Genomic DNA, 23,839 nt, shown 5'->3' on the forward strand with positions numbered 1-23,839 from the left:
CGTAATGAATTGCATATGACTTCAGAAAACCGAAATGCTTTGAGGTGAAGAAAAGAAGACAAGAAGAAGAAGAAAAGCTTTGAGGTGAGGAGAAGGAAAGAAAAACACAAAGATGAGAAAGAGGAAAAGAAAGAAGAGAAAGACAAGAGGTAGAGGCATAGATGCGAATGATATCTGATGGAACAGTAGGCTTTCGTCGTTCACCTCGTAAAAGAGATCTTCTGACACCCTGTAATTTTTCAATATTTCCTTTAATTTCATTCTAGATAACTCAGAGGGAGCCTGTTCGAGGGTGCTGCTTTAGAAGTGGATGGGAGCGCAGTCGCGTGATATTTTTCTTATTTCGCGGGGTTTAGTACATCGCTGAAAATGCCGCAGTTAGATGTCCGTTGGCTGTGCCTTTAAATGCCTCATTGGTACTTCGATAATTAGGATAGTATATGTCGCGTTAGATAATTACTATTACCTAATTAGACCTCAATAACGTAAAAATTACTGGCACCTACTCTGCTGTACTGTAAACGATATGCATTAGGTTTTCTTCGAGTAGCGCATTTCTCTTTTTTTTATCTTGGCGCATGATAGTTAATTGGGACGCCCTGCATATCTAGTGACCTTTGCGTGCAACTGACATTATTTCCATGCCTAATATATGTTGTAAATTTTCAAACGCTTTTTCATTAGTCCTTAGCATTGCTTACTGGAAAGTGAACCAATAATGAAACACGAAACTTTCACGTACACTTCATACACCATAGATAAAGGACTGCTGAAGGGGTCACTGAAGTTATATGTGTTTTTCATTGTCAAAAAAGCACGCAAAGCAATTTGAAGCGTAGTGAAGATACAGCAACATACTCATTCTCTAGGCATAGGCTATCCATGCTTTTAAACATAATTTTTAATGCGCTACCTCCATGCCGGTCGAAAATATAATAAACTTTGTCCTGTGTGTATACTTAAATATAAAGTGCTTGTGCATGATGTTTACAGTGGAAATTTAAAAAAAGTTGAAGCGAAAAAGGACGAATGAGGCCGCCGCTGCTAGCGGTATAATGCGCGTGTTCTCATATTGTCAGGATTTGCAGAAGTAAAGCGAAACTACTAATTAAAAGCCGTGCACGTCCGCGCCAACAACGATGCACTAAGCTATTAGACCCAGGAAAATTTCAAGTGAAAAGGTCGAGAAAGGTCGAAAGAAACCTAAACGATGTGGCTGAGAAAGCACTCATAATGGCACTTTAGGTGTGTGTGTGGGTGGCGGCGGCTTCGGCATCGCCCGGGGACCACGCAGACCCCCCCCCCCCCCCCTTTAGTCGGCGGCTATGGCATAATCAACATAATTTGCACTGACATGGATCCCTTCCGTGTTGTCGAGAGGGAGGGATTCAGACGATTCGTAACGCTAAGTTTGACAATGTTATAAGCTGCCCCCCATCAAAGTAAATGCTTTGTATTCATTGAAATTCAGGTCGGCGTCCCGAGCTACAAGTTACCATCGCGGGATGAACTGAGAAAGTGTCATCGTCTTCGGCGAGAGCGGAGTACGTCTGTACCGTACCAGGCGTGTGGACGTCTCGGTCTACGGAGGGCTTCCTGGCTGTCGAAGCGACATTCGTGGACAGCGACTTCGCGGATCACACGTACCTCCTCGGTTTCACTCGCCTAACGGGGAGCCGCACAGCTCCTCTTGTCTGCTCCGTGTATAAGACAGCGTTGCTGCACTGCAACATCACTGGCAATGTGAAATATGTATTTTCCTACCATTTCGCCTCCGTTAACTGCTTTTATTTTGTTTTCCGGGTTCGTCACGTAGTTACAGATAACGTTTCATAAATGATAAGGCCATTTGCTTTTACCGGGTGGGAGACTGAAGAGGACGATGATGAACACAATTTCGTCGACCGCTCGGAACACTTAACCAAGGAGTTTTTAAGCGAGTTCTGTCAATTGGAGCATTTTCGATTTGGGTGCGCCGCCCACAGCTTGCCGTAAAAGACGCCAGTCAGCATGTATGCGCTATCAAATAACATATTGGTTTCATCTCACTTCCATTGATACGTCGTTTATTACCATTTTCATAAAAAATCTTATGGGCCAAGCTGTGTTAAATAATTTGCCACGAATGCATGGACAAAGAACGTATGAATCTGAAAAATTCAGTTTGAAACGTAGGGGTCGAAATCTGCGCTTATTACAGTTTCGGCGCTTTCAATATTTTTTATGAAACCGCCCCCCCACCTCCTAGCGTGCTTCACGTTTTCATCATGGGGATTCGCGTTGCATTTGCTGTATGGCCGAGGTCCTGAACTCTGCTTCCCGTCAAATAGTGGCTCTGGTTCATTTTTCTGCCGCAGGCCAGGCACCAAGCTTCCGCGTCTTCGAGTACTACTCTCGCAACATAAATCAACCTTTATGAAATACGTCTAAAGACAAACAAAACAGTGACAAAACTCGCACATCACGTAATGAACGCCCACGGAGTTCTGATGTTACATTTGAAAAGATTTGGATTTGGTTGAATCTTTGTTCAAGCTATGTTTGTCTTATGGTATTTTGTGCTCATCGCTATTTTACTCCTTTCGTGATGGGCGTCTCCTTTTCTTTCGATGAGACCCCCCCCCCCCAACCCGGGAAGATGAATTCGTGCGTGCGACACTCCGTCTAGTACAAATTGATCTGCCCGTAAACGCAGTTGCCTGGCATGCAAAACCAGTCAGCGAGGTGGCAGTCTGCTGCCAGTATGTTTATTTGAAAGAAGAAACCAATTTGATTAAGGTAATACAAGCCGTAGTGCAGTAGGCATGCCACTACGTGCACATTTATTCCTAAAGAACGGGAAGGTGCAGCCTATGCATTAATGTGCACTGAAGTTATCGTAGCGCTGGAGAAAATGGCTATGTCCGTCTCCACTTTATTGTGACTAATGCAGTCTTGCAGAGTGTAAGTGTGTCGTCGAGTACAATACTGTATGATTACACATGCCATCATACTCTCTGAAACCCTATTGCATTACATGTTTGCCATTTGCGCTGCTTTTACTTGCAGTGGCATCATTCACAAATTATCATCCTCGCTATATTTTACGGCCCAAATTCCGAGGAAATCGTACAAAAATGAGGCGCCATCGCTGCATCTATGCGCTCCGACACGGAAGAAGTGTTGAATGTGGCCGGTCCGCATTCGAGAATCTCACAATGCGACAAGGTGGAAGTCACAGCTACGAATGATGAGAAAGCTCATTACCTCTTTTTCTAGTCATCCTTGCCTGACTCTGCACTGACCCTGCCTGACCCTGTCTACTCTACACGATGGCAAGAAGGCTAAGCTGTCTAAATGTGAACCTAGGCTGGCGGCACACTTGATTTAGCTTCTCTCCCCTGTAGAGGAAGCCACCGAATTGCTGCAGAAGAGGCGCAAGACAGCCAGGCTTTTGCTTCCCATGTTGCGAAATATCGAAGTTTTCCTTGCGGGAATGTTAAGCCAAGGCACATTGTGCATAGAGGCGGCTAAAGGCCTGCAGAATAGCCTGGAGAAGCGGTTCACGCGCATGTGGGCTAACTCTGTCTTTTTTATGAGTGCCCACCTAGACCCACGATTTAAGTGTTCTTAGTGTTCAGCTGCAACCGCCGATAGGATGCGTTCTGCTGTGCTGGGGAGGGGGCCTCTTTTATTAGGGCAGGACAGCGCAAGCACCGTTGCGAATGCAGGCGCTGAAGCAGGGCCAAGCTGACTCATGTTTAAAGACATCAGGCAAAATGAAAATGCCCACCAAGACAGTATGGATGGATTAATTCCAGGGGAAATTTCTCTTTACCTTACAGCGGGAAGTTGCGCAGACGTGGTTAAGTCCTGACTTATTGGAAAGCGAACGCTATCCTCTTTCCCTTATTTTCCCGCATCGCAAGGGTAGTTTTCACAGTGCATACGACGTCTGCTGACGTGGAACACGTGTTTTATACGGCATCTCAGACACCGAAGCGAAATCGGCTGTCAAGCACCTCTTTCGAGCGGCTCATGTTTGTTAAGCGCAACGCATAAGTAGGTAAAAGGCAACTGTTTTATCTCACTTATTTTTGTTTTTAGGACTAACCCTTGAAGCAGCCTTCATTTACACTTCGAGGTTTCAAAACTAAACGGTGAAATGCCGATTTTGCCATGACATATTGACCAAAAATTTCAATGAAAAAAAAAACGAATAAAGCTTCCTTCGTGACCTTGCACTGCTTCCGGCATTTATTGCAGCATTTAAAAATCACGAGGACACCTAAGCAAAAATACGCTATGTCGTAATTTTAGCATTATTAAATTTAAGCTTAAGCAATATTAAAACATCACAAGCCGGTAAAACACGCTGACCATGCAAATACTTAGGTAGCGGGAGAGCTACCCCTATGGGAATTAGCAGGCTGGCTGTACTGCACAAGATATGTCACCAAGCAGCTATGTGTCGACCTTCGTTGCGTGTTTTGCGTATTTTTGCAGTTCAGATAAGTCAGATGACATCAGTTTTATGATGCTTTCATCAGTAACTCTATAAAACTACCAAGATTCCTTTCGTACGTTGAGGAATCACAGGATAGGAATTGAACTGCCCGGCCATTCCCGGAGTGGGAATGGGCTAAGGTTTTTTCATTCCTAGGAATTGAAAAGAATGGAATTGCGACAAGTTCTAATTTTCCTGAATGGAATTGGAGTGGAATCAGGCGTCCTTTCAGCAACACTGCAAGCGACCTACCCCAGCTTCATTGGGGTGCCAAAACGGGTTGCGCCCCCCCCCTCCCCCCATCCCCTTTCGAATAAGTTGGCATCGACTCCGTATGACAGTTTCCACGCTGATCTCGTTTTCAGCAGCAATCCCGATACGATAGTGGACACCGGCACGTCATTCACATTCTTCACGATCGCATGTTGTTGTGAACGTCTATGCAAAATGCACACTGTGTCAAAACCTCCTCGATCACTCGATCGTCTTAAGTAGATGAATAACCGAAAAAACCTCTCTCAATGGCAGTTCCAGATGCTCATACACGACTGAGACCAGCTATATAGCCCACTTTAGGGCAATTACCTAGCGTCTGTCAAAATGACTTCTCGCTTAAGAGCTTCTTGAGCAAGAGCAGCATTGTTACAGCTCGTTGACACTGATGAAGCAACGGCAGGGACTGCAACAACTGATCTCATCATCACCATCAGCCTGACTACGCCCACTGCAGGGCAAATGCCTCTCCCATACTTCTCCCACTACCCCGGTCATGTCATGTGGTCCGTGTAAACTTCAGAATCTCATCCGCCCACCTAACCATCTGCCGTCCCCTGCTATGCTTCCCGTCCCTTAGAATCCAGTCCGTAACGCCTAATGACAATCGGTTACCTTCCCTCCTCATTACATGCCCTGCCCATGCCCCCCCCCCCCATTTCATTTCCTTGGTTTCAACTAAGATGTCATTAACTCGCGTTTGTTCCCTCACCCAATCTGCTCTTTTCTTTTCCCTTAACGTTACAACCATCATTCTTTTTTCCATAGCTCGTTGCGTCGTCCTCAATTGGAATAGAACGCTTTTCGTAAGCCTCCAGGTTTCTGCCCCGTAGGTGAGTACTGGTAAGACACAGCTATTATACACTTTTCTCTTGAGTGATAATGGCAACCTGCTGTTGATGATCTGAGAACGCCTGCCAAACGCACCCCAGCCCATTCTTATTCTTCTGATCATTCCAGTCTCATGATCCGGATCCGCGGTCACTAACTGCCCTAAGTAGATATATTCCCTTACCATTTCTAGTGCCTCGCTACCTATCGTAAACTGCTGTTCTCTTCCGAGACTGTTAAAAATTATTTAGTTTTTTGCAGAATAACTTTTAGAGCCACTCTTCCGCTTTGCCTCTCCAGGTCAAAGAGCATGCATTGCAATTGGTCCCCTCAGTTACTAAGCAAGGCAACATCATCAGCGAATCTCAAGTTACTATGGTATTCTTCACTAACTCCTATCCCCAATTCTTCCCACTCCAGGTCTCTGAATACCTCCTGTAAACACGCTGTGAATATCGTTGGAGAGATCGTATCTCCCTGCCTGACGCCTTTCTTTATTGGGATTTTGTTGCTTTCATTATGGAGGACCATGGTGGCTGTGGAGCCGCTATAGATATATTTCCGTATTTTCACATACGGCTCGTGTACACCCTGACTCCGTAATGCCTCCATGACTGCTGAGGTTTCGACAGAATCAAACGCTTTCTCGTAATCAATGAAAGCTATATATAAGGGTTGGTTATATTCCGCACATTTCTCTATCACCTGATTGATAGTGTGAATATGGTCTATTGTTGAGTAGCCTTTACGGAATCCTGCGTGGTCCTTTGCTTGGCAGAAGTCTAAGGTGTTCCTGATTCTATTTGCGATTACCTTAGTAAATATTCTGTAGGCAATGGACAGTAAGCCGAACGGTCTATAATTTTTCAAGTCTGTGGCTGCCCCTTTCTTATGGATTAGGGTTATGTTAGCGTTCTTGCAAGATTCCGGTACGCTCCAGGTCATGAGGCATTGCGTATACAGGGTGGCCAGTTTTTCTAGAACAATCTACCCACCATCCTTCAACAAATCTGCTGTTACCTGAACCTCCCCAGCTGCCTTCCTCCTTTGCATAGCTCCCAAGGCTTTCTTTACTTCTTCCGGCGTTACTTGTGGGATTTTAAATTTCTCTAGACTATTCTCTCTTCCATTATCGTCGTGGGTGCCACTGGTACTGTATAAATCTCCATAGAACAACTCAGCCACTTGAACTATCTCATCGTTATTAGTAATGATATTGCCGGATGTGTCTCCTAACGCACACATCTGATTCTTGCCAATTCCTAGTTTCTTCTTTACTGCTTTTAGGCTACCTCCGTTCCTGAGAGCATGTTCAATTCTATCCACATTTTACTTCCTTATGTCAGCTGTCTTACGCTTGTTGAGTAACTTCGAAAGTTCTGTAGGGTTGGAGGCTTTCATACATTGGCGTTTCTTGATCAGATCTTTCGTCTCCTGCGATAGGTTACTGGTATCCTATGTAATGGAGTTACCACCGACTTCTATTGCACACTCCTTAATGATGCCCATAAGACTATCGTTCATTGCTTTAACACTAAGGTCCTCTTCCTGAGTCAAAGCCGAATACCTGTTCTGTAGCTTGACCAGGAATTCCTCTATTTTCCCTCTTACTGCTAGCTCATTGACCGGCTTCTTATGCACCAGTTTCTTCCGTTCCCTCCTGAGGTCTAGGCTAATTCGAGTTCTTACCATCCTGTGGTCACTGCAGCGCACCTTTCCGAGCACGTCTACATCTTGTTTGATGCCAGGGTTAGCGCAGAGTATAAGGTCTATTTCATTTCTAGTCTCGCCATTCGGGCTCCTCCACGTCCACTTTCGGCTATCCCGCTTGCGGAAGAAGGTATTTATTATCCGCATATTATTCTGTTCTGCAAAGTCTACTAATAACTCTCCCCTGCTATTCCTAGTGCCTATGCCATATTTCCCCGCTGTCTTGCATCCAGCCTGCTTCTTGCCTACCTTGGCATCGAAGTCGCCCATCAGTATAGCGTATTTTGTTTTGACTTTGCTCATCGCCAATTCCATGTCTTCATAGAAGCTTTCGACTTCCAGGTCATCATCACTATGTGTAGGGGCGTAGACCTGTACGGCCTTCAATTTGTACTTCTTATTAAGTTTCACAACTAGACCTGCCACCCTTTCGTTAATGCTCTAGAATTCCTGTATGTTACCAGCTATGTTCTTATTAACCAGGAATCGGACTCCTAGTTCTCGTCTCTCCGCTAAGCCCTGGTAGCACCGGACGCGCCCGCTTTTTAGCACTGTATTTGCTTTTTCTGTCCTCCTTACTTCACTGAGCCCTATTATATCCCATTCACTGCCCTCTAATTCCTCCAATAGCACTGCTAGGCTCGCCTCACTAGATAACGTTCTAGCGTTAAACGTTGCCAGGTTCACATTCCAATGGCGGTCTGTCCGGATCCAGGGATTCTTAGCACCCTCTGCTGCGTCACAGGTCTGACCACCGCCGTGGTCAATTGCTTTGCAGCTGCTGGTGACTCAGGGCCGTGGTTTCAGTGTTGTATTCATAGGGGATGCTGTGCCCAACTACAGCGGCAGGGTGACCCATCCTGCTCTGGTGAGGGAGTGCGTTACGGGTTCTGGTCACCGGGATCAGGTGGCACTCCAGGCCTGTTTATGCAATTTTATCAACACGCGGATTTCTTTCTTTAATCCGGTGGGAAATTGCGCGGCCCCGAGATTCGAACCACGGTCCTCTTGCAGAAGAGGCGGATGTTCTACATCTGCGCCACCGCTGCACAACAACTGATTTCGATGCACACAAATATATTGATGCACACGACTGATTGCTATTTAGTAATACTATTGATAAATCTAGTGCCGCGACATGCCCAGTTAACGTTTCATTGTCTAAATACATTAATGGCTAGTAGCTCTATTACTGTCTAACGCGTGGCCAAGTGCATCGTTTATAGGGAGAAAAGGCCTTACCATTCTTTAGACTCATCCAGCATTGACCGAGTGAAATTGTATGTCGTTTCGGTCAGCGAGATTTTACGCATATGTTCGCAGGTATTAGTTTCATTAATGCACTGTATACCAAAGCATGTACGTGAACGGGGTGGCGTTGTACAGAAAAAGTACAAGAAAAGCGGTTCCGTTGTGTTGAGTACCTAAGTGAAGAACGATCAAGTATGTAATTCACACAACACAATGAATGTACAAGACCATAAACACTATAAAATCAAACGTTTTTCTAACTCCGTGGAAACACCACTGCATCAGCAAGCTACTAAAACATTGGTTTCACTTTGTCAAGTGCTAGAAGATCGGCGCACTTAACGCCTTCATTCGGAGGTTCTACTCAATGGCCCGCATCTCACCTCGCGTCGTTGAAGAGTATCCGCCGCGAACATGGCAGGCAAGTACTACCACCGGGTACCTGCGCTTAAGATAGGCACAAGGGCGCTCCCGGCCTGGTACTCGGTCATTGTGAGACATCAGCGATTATAAGGGGGCGTTTCTTCGCCATCCGAAGGCGTCCCCACCTAAATAGGTGGGGGTTTCGATGGGAATTTAGGGCGAACGCTTCTCTGCCAAGCCTTTCACCCCTGAAGGAAGCCGAACGTCAGGCCGGGGGACACTTGTGCCCATGAGGCTGCTCAAAAGGCAGTGCATAAAAAATAGGGAGCTCCTCGTAATAACATGCACACGCGCAAAAATAAATTATTACCCCTCTCAATATGCCTAGCGCATCGCAAGAAGTCCGCAGTGTTGTGTTCAAGAAGCTGGACCGAGCGTGTTTGACGTTGCTGTTTCATATTACTTAGTTCAATACGCATGACGTCAAGGACTCCTGTTGGCGTTACCGATGCTTCTTCTGACCCTATTGACTTTTCACTTACGACACCGCATTTTAGGAGTTATCCACAGGTTCAACTGTTTCATTTTTTTCTCCATGTCAGGATGAGCATGCACATGCGTGTGTATACCTAGTATCTAAATAAACAGCGCAAGGGTAGGCACATCTAAACGATCTAAACATTTGGCAGCATGTTATACTCCTGTAACACTTGAAGGCGAAAGCCGGAGGCGCGCGTGGTATTTCATTAGGTTATACGATCGCAGGAGTTAGAATTCCCGCAAGACATATTGAGATGCAGCATGAAGTAAACGTATGCCGCTGTAGGCCGACCTCCTTAACGACACATGAGAGCACCTAATGCACAAGCTAAAGGTTCTTTTGTTTTACCTTTCTTATCGTCTTTCGCTCATTGTTTCGTTATTTCTTTGTTCGTTCTTTTTGTTCGTTTCTTCTTTCTTTCTTTACTTTTTTCATTCATATTCAGCCACTGCATCTTTGCTTGCTTAACCCCCGTAAGCAACTGTGCAACTAAGCAAAGTATAAGCTATTCCTGATTATATTTTCTCTCTCATTGGACTAGCCGGACCTTTTTTTTGTAAAAGCCATCGGAAAGAGCCACTTATGGCTTTCGTCTTATATCAATATCACTCGTCCTGCTGTAGCGTTTAAAGCAATGTACATTTCTCGCTGCCATTTCGCAATGAAATTCCAAAAGAACCCCGAATCACAGTGCTACTGTGTGATACACCATCGACCACTCTCACCTTTACAAGCAGCTGTGTCACTGCGTCCGCAACAAAGAAGTCGAGTAAAGACCAGCACTAACTAGTGGCCCGCGAAGGGCATTTGACAACTTCCTCCAGGCTATAATAAATTGCAATGTCTAGACGTACTTTAGAATGTTGACAATTATTTTTAAGCACCATCCTCTCCTGATGCACGTATGGAAGGTTGAAGACGTATATTTATATTGTGAAGAGAAAACGTCGGGAAAGTGCAGACTGAGAAACAGGAAGTTGGACTAAAACAGACGTTCCGAAGGACTTTTAAGGCAACAAGAACGGCAGCCTGAATGTTTTATGTGAATGGCCGCAGTTCAGAACGAACAACCCGTGACGCTATTCAGCCTCCAAGAGAAACCAATTCACACTTTCCTTGTCATAAATACGTTTCGTGGGACTAAGTTGACTTCAGCCCACCAAAGTACACCGTGCACATTTTGTTGATCGTTAAAGCTGTTGCCGTACACCGTCCACCGTCCAAATTACACCGTCCACATCGTTGCTGTAAGCACCACAACAACTAAAGTTACAGCGGACGCCTCTCTTTACTCCTTGGACGGCTCGCTAGCAGTGTTGTCACCGCTTTTTGGGCAGTATCCCTATGCAAAGACAAATAAGTAGCCATAGATTCTCTAAATTCTTCTTGAATGTCACTGCAATTTTCGCTAGCACCATCCAATCACATTTAAATATTCTAGCAAATATGGAACACACTAAAGTAGGTTGAAATGAAGTAACAAATCCACCAAAAAAATAACCTACGTGCATTGTCCACGCGTGATGAATAAACAGTAATGCTACTAGTGTGGTGCACAGGGCTTGAACCTAATTAACATGACAACCAAACAACGCATGATGACAGTTTGAATTCGACGTTACCTTCAGACAACCACGTTACGTATATAGCGCCGTTCGAAAGAGCATGGAATTGTGTCCTGAAATGTCATTTCCTTATGCCGGTGACGTGAGTGACCGCTACGACCCCAGCATGGTCCCGATTGAGTCATCTGGTGGCTCCTCTACTGATTATGTCCTCTAGAAATTGTGCCCGTTCAAAAGAGCATGGAAGAAGTGATCGTAGCGAGCAGCTTCAGCTTCGTGCTCTCTGCATTTCTATTTTATTTTCTGTGATCTCTGCAATGTGACTCGAAAACTGGGGGATATCACCCTCTGCAATAGGGGATCCAAGCCCCGCCCAGCAATTGTGTCCTGAACGGCCAGCTCGTTATGCCGACGACGTGAGTGACCGCTTCGACCCCAACATGATCCCGATTCAGTCATCTGATGGTTCTTCTACTGATAATATGGGCTCGGACAGCGATTTTACCGTGGTGTCAAGCCGACGTGTGAAGAGAAAGATACAAAGAACTTCACCGACCAGTCGCCAGGTGACGAAAAAGGTAAGTGGCAAGCATTCATACACTATTGCATACATACTAACCACTGAAACACTGAAAAACGTCACTCAGTTGGGAAGCATCCCTGTTCGAGCATTCCGCACATACGGCAAGGAAGCGACGACAGGCGTCATCTACGACGTGGACATTGAAATTACAGACACTGACCTGGCGAAACTACTATCATCGTCGGCTCCTGTGCTCAGCTTTCGCCGTTTTGGACGATCCCGATGTGTGAAATTAGTGTTCCAGTCGGAAACTTTGCCAACACACGTCAAGGTTGGATATGTGAGGCATCCGGTACGTCCTTACGTGCCGAGGCATTGACAATGCCAGAAGTGTGTGAAACTTGGGCATGTCAGTGCAGTTTGCAAGGGTGCAGTAACATGGAAACGATGTGGTGGACCTCACGGAGACAGCAATTGCAACGTTGCTGCGAAGTGTGCAAACTGTTCTGGTGTTCACGACGCAACGTCAGAACAGTGCCCAAAGATCAGGAAGGAAACGGGTATTCTGAAGAAGATGGGTAGAGATAATTCTACGCACAGGGAAGCGGCAAGAGCTATCCGCCACCGCAGACGCCGTTCACGACACCAACATCAACGGGACCGCAGCCCTCCTCGCGTAGTGGGAACGACAGCTCAAGTGCAGCATCCACCCCTTCGTCTCAGGCATGAAGAAGCACGTGCCTCAAAGCCTTTGTATGCTGCGAAAGCACAAGGCGGCTCATCATCGGCCCCAAACACATCGGAGACTCAGTGGCCCTCGTTACCATCAAAGCCTGGGGGAACGCCCTTTTGCACAGTTCCTACACGCACTGAAGAAAATGAAGGTGGATGACATTAACGTCACGAGTATATTGAAAAATTTGATGGACTTCATGCGCAGGATTCTTTCCGACCTAAATACCCCGGCTGCCAAGGCTGCCGTGCAGCTACTTGAAGTGTTGTAACCACTGCTGGTGGTTCTTAACTAAGCAAGTATGGCGATGATGTTTGAAGAACGGATGCGTCAATCGCTTGTTATGCAATGGAATGCTTGAGGTCTGCGTGGTCGTTTGTCGGATTTCCGACAGAAGTTATATAAGTACCAATTTTCAGTTATTGTTATTTGTGAACCTAATATGGATTCTTCTTTCCGCATTTCTGGATATGTCCAGCTGCGGAATCGTGACGACCAAACCTCGAGCAAAGTGTTAGTTTGTATACGTCACGATATGGTGTATTTCAGACATGACGTCCCATCGCATACCACTAATGATTACGTATGCCTTGCCATAAAACACAGATGTCGCACGGTTACAGTGATTGGACGATGCACTCACGCAAGAGCGAGGATCGATTGCTCGCACCTGATGTCTCTGCTGCAAGCATCGCTAGGTCCTCATATTGTGATTGGTGACTTTAATGCGCACCATCCCCTGTGGGGTAGCACTTCGATGAATTCTCGTGGCAAATATTTGGCCGACTTCATGTGTAGTCAGGGACTAAATGTGCTCAATTACGGGTCTCCTACATTTATTCGTGGCCCGTCCTACAGCAGTTGTCTTTAACTAACGTTTGTATCAAGGAGCCGTCTGTCTTCAGCATGCTGGTCGACGGACCTAGAGACTCATGGTAGTGACTACCTCCCCACTTACGTTCACTTCAGCTGGTTTCGCCATTCAGCCTCACGTTGCATTCATCAAATAGACTGGATTTTATTTAAGACTTCCTGTCGACACCGCCTGTCAGAGAGTGACATCTCCATCCGAAATAGAGGACATCATTGCCTCTACCCTACAGGACAAAACCAGAGAAGTCACTATACCGAGGCACAGATCATCGGTCGACATACCATATGAGGACCTTCGTGCAATCCGTCGCCGTGCAGAACGGCGATACAGAAGAACAAAGTCACCGTCAGATCTTTCGAGCCGTCGCCGAGCTCAACAACATGTTCTTCGACATCTGGAGAAGCTTGACAGACAGCGTTAGAGGGCATTCTGTGGATCCCTGATCCAAGACAGCCTCTATCTAAGATCTGGCGGGTCATACGAAGTCTCCAGGCAACTCAACAACAAAGACACCCATACCGTGTGGTGGCTCTACATTAACGCCGGACCGAATTGGAGGTAGCAGAGAACTACTGTAAACTCATTGTGGACGCATCTAATGCACTCACTTCATCCCTTGTCACGATCGCGCCCCCGTCACCCGATGAGCGACTCGATGTACAGTTTACTATACAATAGCTTGACGCTGCGATTTCAGCTTCTCGACGCTCATCGGCACCAGGAGCAGACGGAATCACATACGCTGCACTCTGCCATCTTGGCACCGAATCACGACGTCTTCTTCTATCTTATTATAATACGACGTGGGAGACAGGAAATCTTCCAGATTGTTGGAAATGCAGTCGCGTTGTAGCACTGCTGAAACCGGGGAAGTGCCTTATCGAGCTTTCCTCCTAGAGACCGATCGCCTTAGCCAGTTGCGTCGGCAAAGTAATGGAAAGAATGGTCTTGTCAAGGCTGGAATGGTTTCTAGAGAGAAATAATTGCTTTCCTAATTTCATGCACGGATTTAGAAGAGGCCGTTCTTCCATTGACGGTGTTATTGACTTGGTCTCCACTGTTGAACAGGAAAGAAATCGCCGTCGGTTAGTTGGAGCTGTTTTTCTGGATATTAAGGGTGCGTACGACCATGTACTCCATTATGCAATCCTTGATGCACTGGAAGATTTAAACGTTGGTGGCCAGCTATATGCATGGATTGTTAGCTACCTCAGTGGCCGCACGGTGTATATGTCAACAAGTGATGGCGACACCGGACAGTACTCTATACGTCGAGGTGTTCGACAAGCGAGAGTTATCAGTCCAACTCTTTTCAATGTTGCATTGATTGGCCTTGCATCCGAACTTCCTAGCACGGTGAGGATTAGCGCATATGCGGACGGCATATGCATATGAACATCTGGAGCCACCCGTCCCCAAATACGTGCTAGGCTTCAAAGTGCAGTGACAATCACAGTTAAATATCTGAGGCATAAAGGTCTCCAACTCTCAACAGAAAAATGTTCCGTGATTACATTCACGCGAAAACAAATGACCAGGTATCTGAGAATCGGTAAGGGAGTAGCGATACCTACTGTTAAACACTACAGACTCCTTGGCTTAGTCATAGACCGGAGATTATCTTGGTCAAGACACGTCGCCGCACTGAAATCACAGCTGAAGAGTTCTGTTCACGTCCTTCGCGTCGTTGCAGGAACAAGATGGGGCCCCTCGGATTCATCATTACTCCAACTGTACCAAGCACTATTCGTGGGGTATATACGGTACAGCATTCCGGCGCTCTCAAGCATGGGACTTAGCAGTGTGCCAGCGCTGGGGAGCATTCAAGCCCAAGCATTGCGCACATGTTTAGTCCTCCCACGATGCACGTCAACCAATGGAATAATAGCGGAAGCTCGTGCTCGTCCTATTGGGGTATACTTGCTCTGCGAGCCTTTTCGAATGTACCTTCGCGTGTTGACCCGACACAGGCACCATCCTCTGTAATCGCTCCCTGCCACCCACCTAAATTCCAGCTTTTCAAGGACTATATCGCGCCATCAGACTGTTTTGCCGTCAAGATTTTCTCCCGCCTGTATACCGAGAATACCCCGTGGGTTCTGCCTAAACCTGTCGTTACATTGCACATCCCTGGAATCACTAAAAAGTCATTCGTTGCACCTATTGGCCTCAGGAAACTCCCCCTGTTGAACATTTCTGCAAAGTACGCAGATACTGTACACGTGTATACCGATGGCTCTGTCACACAATATGCCTCCACTGCAGCCTCCGTCATTCCACATATGATCATCGCTCGGCGGTTTACACTAGACCATAGCTCAACAACAACTGCCGCAGAAATTGTTGCTATCCGGGACGCAATTCCATTTCTCTCCGAGGAGTCCCCTCGCGCATGGACGATATTCTGCGATTGCAAGCCAGCTCTTCAAACGATTGACTCTGTCCTCAGACGGGGCACGTATTATTCCATGGCTATAGAAATTACAGAGCGTCTCGACCACGCAACTATATATGGCCACTATGCCACCTTTCAGTGGATACCCTCACACTGTGGCCTGATAGGGAGCGAACAGGCAGACGCTGAAGCGAAAACTGCTTTAGATAATGCTTGTGAAGTGCGCATTCTGTTCTCACGTACAGACACAAACGCCCTACTTCGTCGCGTAAACCGCAACTCTACGTTAGAACACTGGACCCAACCAGATCGACGACAGGAGCGGTTACACAAATGGGACCAAGAAATGAAATTTCGTATGCCTCACAAGCTCAAAAGAAGCCACACGAGCATGATGCACCGGATTCGCCTTGGTGTTGCATTCACCAACCGTTATAGACATATGACAGGTGCCAGTGATACTAGTTCAAAGTGTGAATGCTGTGAGGTGCCAGAAACACTTGAAGATATATTTTGTGTGTGTCCCGCGTGCGCGCAAGTACGACAGCAACTAATCTCTTCCATTGCGAAGATCCATGAGAGACCGCTGTCAGGCGTGTTTATTTTAGGTCCTTGGCCTAATGCAAACAGCGCAGCCCTGGTAACAAGAGCCGCAATAGCTTTTCTCGAAGCCACTGGGCTGGACGCACGGCTTTAGAGATGCCACAACTCTGTGAATTTGTATATACGCATCTCTTCCTTGTACCATCATCATTCATCAGCCCTTTCCCTCCTCGTCCCTATTCTCCAGTGTAGAGCAGCAGGCCAGAGCAAGTTATAGCTCAGGCCGACCTCGCTGCCTTTCTGCAAATAAATTTCTCTCTCTCTCTCTCTCTCTCTCTCTCTCTCTCTCTCTCTCTCAAAAGAGCATTGGTAACCTGATTTTCTGAGCAATAAACACGTGCGCAGCTTCCACTAGTGGTGCTACGCTGAAGTCAACAATAGAGTTTGTGATCACCTAGCTTTTACGTGGCTTGCCTAAGTTTGTAGATTTTGCGAGGTTGCGCTAGGTTTTGCTTAGTTGTTGGTAAGCTTGGATAAGTCGTTTCTAGGTTTTGTGACGTTATGGTAGGCTTGGCTAAGTTCGTGGTAGACAAGTTCACGTCATACTAAAGTCCGTCACAGACGCGACAGCTGTGCCCAAATGCTGTGCCCAGAAATTCGCGCCAGAATGGGCCGTTCGCACTACCCATGTCTCGGCGGTCTTGACGCTGGAAGTTTTCGAGCAGGCGCAGGCCGGCATCGCTTTGCCGACGACGTCGAGCGTTCAGCGCCTACTTTGGCATTCCCTGGACTGAAATTCTCGATCCTCTATTACGCGTCGCCTCTTCTCAGCAGCAGTTACTGCGCGGTGTGTGAATCAGCTCGGCGGTGACGCATCGCTTTTCGCTTGGCAGTACGGCGCTCTTCCTGGTAAGCCGTTTGTTCTTCGGACGTCCGGACATTCTTCGATCTTCCCAGGCAGCAGCACGTACACAAGGAGTCGATGAGGCGAGAGGTGTCGCCACACCGGCTGTTCCATGCTTTTACCCGCACGTGACGTCGCGACTCCGCCCTACGCGCTTGGGGTGCGAGGAGGTGACGTGGCTCGGTGCTCCGCAGGTGCTTGCTAGGCAACGCGAGGCGGCCCACAGATGGACTGTTTTCTGGTAACGCTCAACGGCGGAACAAAAAACTTAAACAGCTCCGCTGTTGAAAGCTCCCCGAAGATTTCGATACCCCTAATATGAAATTTGTGCGCAGCTTTAAAGCTTTCTTCATTTCGCGATATATTAGCTGGTATGGAAAATTGATCTGGTGTGGCACGACGCCAAAGGGCCGCCCTATGGCACCACTATCTCGCTAATCTGGAGATCGCAAAACCTGTACGAGGGGCCAACGCGTGGTTTACGCGTGGACGCGATTCGCAGGAGCCGCCGCCGGTAAACCTCCCAGACGAAGCGCGCTACTCTGGCTTCATTTCGTGGAAACCGTCTATGCACCACGCTTTTCTTCTTCCGCTTTCGCTGTACCGTCTTTCACTTTCAGCCTCGTGGTTTCGCTGCACCCTCCTCTCCGCTTTCTTCCTCGCCGGTTTTTTTATCCTCGGTTGCCCGCCGCGTTCGCTCTCATCCTTCGCTGTGCTCGTTCGCTTTACGCCAGGAATGGCGATGCTAGCAGCAGGAACGGGCACCTAAGAGCTGGGCTCTTAAGCGGACTTAAAAGGACTTAAGTGATGCCTGCAAACTTTATTTGCTTCCCGTACGAGGGGGACTATGTTCTGGGTCAAGCACTTGCCTATGCTGATATCGCTGTGAATGAGACGTTCGTGGCCTTTGTGGAGATCAAATATTTTGTTGCCGCCTCTTTCGCCACGCAAATCATTGTGCAGAACTTATTCCTCCGACAGACGTAAGAAACGGAAGTGGTGTGCGATTATTCGTCGGCGCATCGCGTGAATAAGCCCAGTCTCTGCGACATGCATTGTCATGTGCACCTCATATGTCGCATTATTGACTTGCTACATTTTTACCGCATGCTCACGTCGCCCCGTACGTACTGAAGACCTAAATTCTGGAGCTTTAAGTGCCAGAACCGCGATCTGATTATGAGGCACGCCGTAGTGGATGACTCCAGTATAATTTCGACCACCTGGGGTTCTTTAATGTGCTCCCAATGCACGAGTCGCAGGTGTTTCTGCATTGCTCGCCCATCGAAATGCGGCTGTCACGACCGGAATTCGATCAGCGCGACACCATAGCCGCTAAGCAACCACGGCGGGTGCCATACGTACTGTACATGCATTATGTGTGTTACACATACATAACCCTGTTATAGCGCAATAAAGGCAACAAAAAAACAGGAAATGGCGCATAAAAAGGAATACACGCAGTGCGCTTTATTCATTGTCGCTGCCAAGAGCCGTCTGCGAAATACAGTGAAAGGAGGGCATGTACATTTTGCTCGTTATCATTGCTGATCTCGTTGGGGGAGTCGGAAGGCATGGCGTCATTCTCCATTTCACAAAGGTGATTGGACAGACAAAATTTGAGAGGTGTCCATGGAACAATCAAACATGGCAAAGCCATGTTTGACTTTGTCTGTTTGAACATTGCCTCGTTCACGGTAGAGATTGCGGTGGCGCATAGTGGGTGAGCATACTGCACTTTGAACCACCAGAAAATTCTAAAAAGTAAAAACCCTTATATTCGGGAGAGAAATCCGAATATACATTTGTCCAAAACGGTATGTCGCCACAAAATATATTACAAATGGAAATATATTTACTGTTATCCTGCTAATATTAATCATTTCAAGGCACTTAGTGAAACTGCAACAATCACAGCATTAAGACCAGTTATGATGTGTTTCGTAAAGAATGAAAAAAAAACATTAGCAATTTGCAAACAAGATGCGAAGACTTTTTCTTTTACTGCTGCTGACTACAACCACCGCACCTACGGTTCATCCATGCAGGCACCGTACAGCCATGAATGTACGATGCGTATTGTAGAGCCAAGACAACTATTCAATAATGAAATGAGATACAGAACGTTGTTTTGAAAGCAACTTCCTTAAGCAACAGGTCTCTAAGATGTCACCAACTTGTTTGTTTTGTCGCACAAAATTTGCTGTTGGTAAATAGAAGAATTTAAAAAAAAACAGCCCAAAAATGGCTTAATCTGGTGACAAAATTGCTAAAATGGCAACACTGCTCTTCCGGCGGCCCAACCTGAATCACTCAAGTGATTTCACTGTTGTGGCTGTGCCTTGAAGATGTGGTTGACTTGCTCATACACCATCACCAGCTATCTCATAACTACCAAATTTTCCCGGGCTAAAAGATCATTTCATTGGGCACACAGAGTCAATACTGGGTGTTAGCCATGCCTCAGCAGATGAACAATAACTTGGCATGTTTGAGAAGGTGAATATGTGAATTGCGTACGCCTACGAGGAATGCCACATAGATAGGTTTGGGGCAGAAAAAAGCACTTTGATAGCTGCTTTCTGTCGGTTGTCCTCTACATGCGGCTTGTGCGGCTGGTGCACTTTCGCGGATGAGGGTGGTGAGGGGCTCCATTTTGCCACAATAGCTGTATTCCTTAATGCTTCCGCCAATAGGCTCGCGCGCAGCCAAGCTATCGGCAGCTTTAGAATTCCTCACTTGTGCTGCCAACACTGTCCAATCAAACAAAGATGGCTACGGCATCCAGGTTCACGGCAGCTCCTTCGTTTGATACTGCACTTGCGCGTTTCTCTTTCATGGCGTCGAGCTGAAGTGTTTCGTCGAAACCGAAAGAGTCCATGCCGCCAATCACCCTATTCTGATCAGTCTCAAAGATTTCAGCTACAAAATCATGGAAATCGTTGCTCTGTGCGTCCCAACATCGGGCGAGCCCTGCAAGTCGCATCAGATTATTTTTCTTTAAACCAACATCCTTTCAAGCGATCCGGAGGTATAGAAAAGAGAGATGATGGTGCGTAGTGGGCCTCCAAATGATGCAAGTAGTTAGTCACAACATTTATCGACTGGTACTCGTACCACGTATCCACGTACAATAGTCGACTGTCCTTGATCTTCATGGGCAACTCCGCACTGAGACTCGTGCTGTAGGGTATCACATATCAGCTCGCACAATATATAGGCAGTGACGTTTCACTTGCTTTCAGAAGCTAAATACGGATATTCTGCGCTGAGGCTAAAAACTGTAACCTTGCATGGTCAGTATGTATTCTGATAAAGACAAATGAATATTCGGTTTGCGAGACAAGGCCGCACCTTTCTTTATAGTTAGCCGATATGTGTGATGAGCTCGTCTGCGTCCGATGACTTCTGCTTATTCTTGTGCTAAATCACCAAGCCCAGTAAAGTGCACAAGCCTTTTATTTTTACGTCCCTTCACTTCATCTACTCTACCATGTTTAGCTTCTCTTCCTGATTTCTTAAGTAGTACCCCACTACTCACTGATGTCTAAAACAAGTGACGTTCAAGAATAAGAAGTGTGCCCCAGTCGCACCCCCCTGCGGACAGGTGGCCGTGGTCACTTGAAGAGGTGCACAGACGGAGGTGTAGATAATGGGAGCTTGTTCGATCCTTGCGATAGCAACTGTGTCTTCACGACCATTGCGGAGGATTGTGAAATAATGTTCAGAACGTCAGATGACGAGAAAGAAACTGTCGCAGCGGGGCTGAAATGAATGACGAGGTGCGTCAACACGCACAAAAACGAGTGAGGATTTTTGCACCCTTGAGAGCAGAAAAATGCCGTGCTTATTGATGTGCGCATAGGTTGGTGAATGACGCAAGTCGTGCATTAAAATACATAAACGCTGGACGAACAAAGATGGGCTAGAAACAATCAGCGTAGATGCGCGGTTGACGAGGCCACCTGGCAAACGGAGGGTGCAGCCGCAAAACATTCTAAGGTACAGAGCAGGCGAGTTCTGGTCGGAGTTTTAACCGAAGGCTGAGCAACACGTTTGGAAGGTGCAATACCCAATCTTCAGCGTGAGGTTGAGCGGCGAGTGCAGCTTTCCAGCTTCGATGCAGCCTCTCGACGATGCCGTTCGATGCAGGATGGTAAGCAGTTGCGCGAATGCGCGCATAACTCATAAGCCATGTTGGAGACATGAAAAGTGTCGACTCAGACTGTCTGCCTCGATCAGTGGTCACCGTTGATGGCAAAACAAAATGGCTGATTCAGGTAGGCAGCAAACTATAAGCGACTGTCTCCGCCGTTATGTCAGGCATTGGGGCTGCTTCAGGCTACCGTGTGTACCTATCAATACGCGTAAGCAACTACCTATGACCACGGCATCGCGTGGACAGGTCAACCTATGTCGTATTGGATGGCGCCGAAATTTGTGTTAGGCAGAGGAAATTTGCCCGATTGATGCTTCGTGTGTCGTTGCACCTTGGCACGTTGACACGTTGTACAAATGCGGACCCAGTCTCTTATATCGGCACGTATGGGCGGTCAAACATAACGTTCGGTGATAAGGTGCGGCGTTGCATGTATGCCTTGATAGCAGATTGAGTGCAGTGTATCAAAAACAACAGGACGAAAAAGAGCAGGTGCATAAATGCAGGTACTGTTGGGCCAAACGTCGCACCAGAGTGTGACGTCGTGGTCTGGAAAGTTGACTTCTTAAAACAGAGAGGTGTAGGAGATCAGAGTCGTGTAAGTTCAGAGTCGGATGCTTAAGCCACCGTGAGTGAAAACAAAGAAAGGTGGACAGAACTTCTGGTTGTACTGATGGAAATACAACTAAGAGCGTCCGCTGCTCTGTAAAGGCTGCTTCTGACGTAGCGTTGGTTTTCGTGAATTCAGCAATAAAAGCAAGATGCCGGAGGTCTCTCGGAGTAAGGATGGCACGATAGGAACGTAAAGCCGAAACAAGTGGTTTCTGGTTGATAAAAATTATAAATTGTCGTCCTTCAAGGAAGTACCTGGAATACATCACTGTGAGGTAGGCTGCGAGGAGCTCCCGTACGAAAGTAATGTATCGGCGTTAGGTGTCACCTAAACTGCGGGGAAAGAAGATGGGCGTCCACGCAGCATTGTTCCACTGATGAAGAGCACCTCCCATGGTTTCCGAAGAAGCATTCCCCATGAGTCTAGTGGAAGCGGTCTGTGAAGGGTTATGCAGGAGGGCGACTTGTGCAAGTTCTGTTTTAACCGCGGAGAAAGCTTGATCAACGACCATGTCCCAAAGAAGTGCCCTAGACTCAGCTTTCCAATTAGAAAGCACCGCTTCAAGGGGCTGTACCAACTTAGAACACGCACGGATTAATCGGCGGTAAAAATAAAAATGCTTGTCTTCGTCTTCGTTTGTTCTTGTGTCTTTTTGTTTTGTTGCGCTATACAGATACCTTTCAATGAATCCTAGCGATACCATGATTGGTGATGTGATGTCCCATGGAATAGATCTCCGAACTCCAAGAGAGAGAGAGATAAGATAATGCAGAGAAAGGCAGGGAGGTTAACCAGAGATAGTTCCGGTTGACTACCCTGCGCAGGGGGAAGGGTTAAGGGGGATAAATGAGAAACAGAGTGGAAGGGGGAGGCAGAAAGAAAGAGAGACAAGCACGAACAAAGCACGTACACTACAGAGTGGTAGGGTGTGGCATTGTAAGAGTCTGTCGTGAAGCCCCGTAGACAGGAAGAACCTTAATAACGCGAGTAAGGCCTTCAACGCGGATGTTCTTTCGGAGCATTGACCTAAAGCTTTTAGTTCAGATAGTGGACGATTGCCCAACTGATCCAATACTCTGCACATCACTTGTATCTGAGCAGTATATCGCGGACAGACACAGATAATATGTGCGAGCGTCTCGTCGTTGTTGCATGTGCCGCACGTGGGGCTGTTGGCCATTGCAATGAGGAAAGCATATGATTTCGTAAAGGTGACGCCTAGCCACAAATGGTAGAGCATGATCTGTTCACGTCATGGTGACCCTGGCTGGAAGTGCATCTGTATGTCCGGAAACTGAGTTGTCACCATTGAAGGCTAAATCGTAATCACAAAGTCGAGTGGAAAGTTGATGTCGACGTGTTTGTGGTTTACACCATCACCACTGGCGACGAGAAGGTCATCTATTTAGGCAAACAAAATTATATGCCTCTCATGATTTCGTCTACAAAACGCTGAAAGGCTTGAGCTGCGTTTCCCAATCAGAAAGGCATGCATAAATACTCAAGATGACAAGTGGAGTAGCTATAGCAGTTTTTGGAATGTCGACTGGTTCCGCGGGATCTGGTGATAAGCTTTCACACGATCGATTTTAGAATCTATTGATGTTCCGGTTATAAAAGCAGTGCCATCCGGAATATGTAGCGGGTACCGGTCGAGAACAATGGCCGCATTCAGTGCGCGACAATCATCGTAGGACCAGCGCTCGTTGTTCAACTTAGGCGCCACATGTTTTGCTAACGACCATGCGCTCTATGACGGACGAATGATTTCTAGTTGCAACATATGCTCGATCTCTATATGAGCAGCTCGAAATTTACCAGCACCGAGGTGGCGGCGGTGGCAGTGAACGGTCGGGTCTGAGGTAACAATACAGTAGGTTACGATGTGTTTAGGGGTTTTATCCATTGGAGACTGTGTAGTAATCTCTGAAAACTCGTTGAGTAGAGCCGCATATGCTGAGGTAGTCAGCTTGATTTAAGTGGGGTTGAGAGCAGTAGCGTGCGACAGAAAACTATTGAGTGACAGACCCGTGATCTTATCCACCAGGTGACAGCACCACTTTGGCGTCCCCTTT

General features: G+C 46.9%; 1 protein-coding gene across 1 annotated transcript in view; it reads right to left on the reverse strand.

Moving 5' to 3' along the window:
- The window catches only part of LOC142564987 (uncharacterized), a 107,786-nt gene that overhangs the window by 32,218 nt on the left and 51,729 nt on the right, over positions 1-23,839 (reverse strand). The window contains exon 3 of the mRNA XM_075676223.1: positions 8,543-8,724. Coding sequence (XP_075532338.1) covers positions 8,543-8,724 — 182 coding nt within the window. The remainder of the gene's footprint in view (positions 1-8,542; positions 8,725-23,839) is intronic.

Source organism: Dermacentor variabilis, chromosome 11 (assembly GCF_050947875.1).
Source record: "Dermacentor variabilis isolate Ectoservices chromosome 11, ASM5094787v1, whole genome shotgun sequence".
Classification (NCBI taxonomy): Eukaryota; Metazoa; Arthropoda; class Arachnida; order Ixodida; family Ixodidae; genus Dermacentor; species Dermacentor variabilis.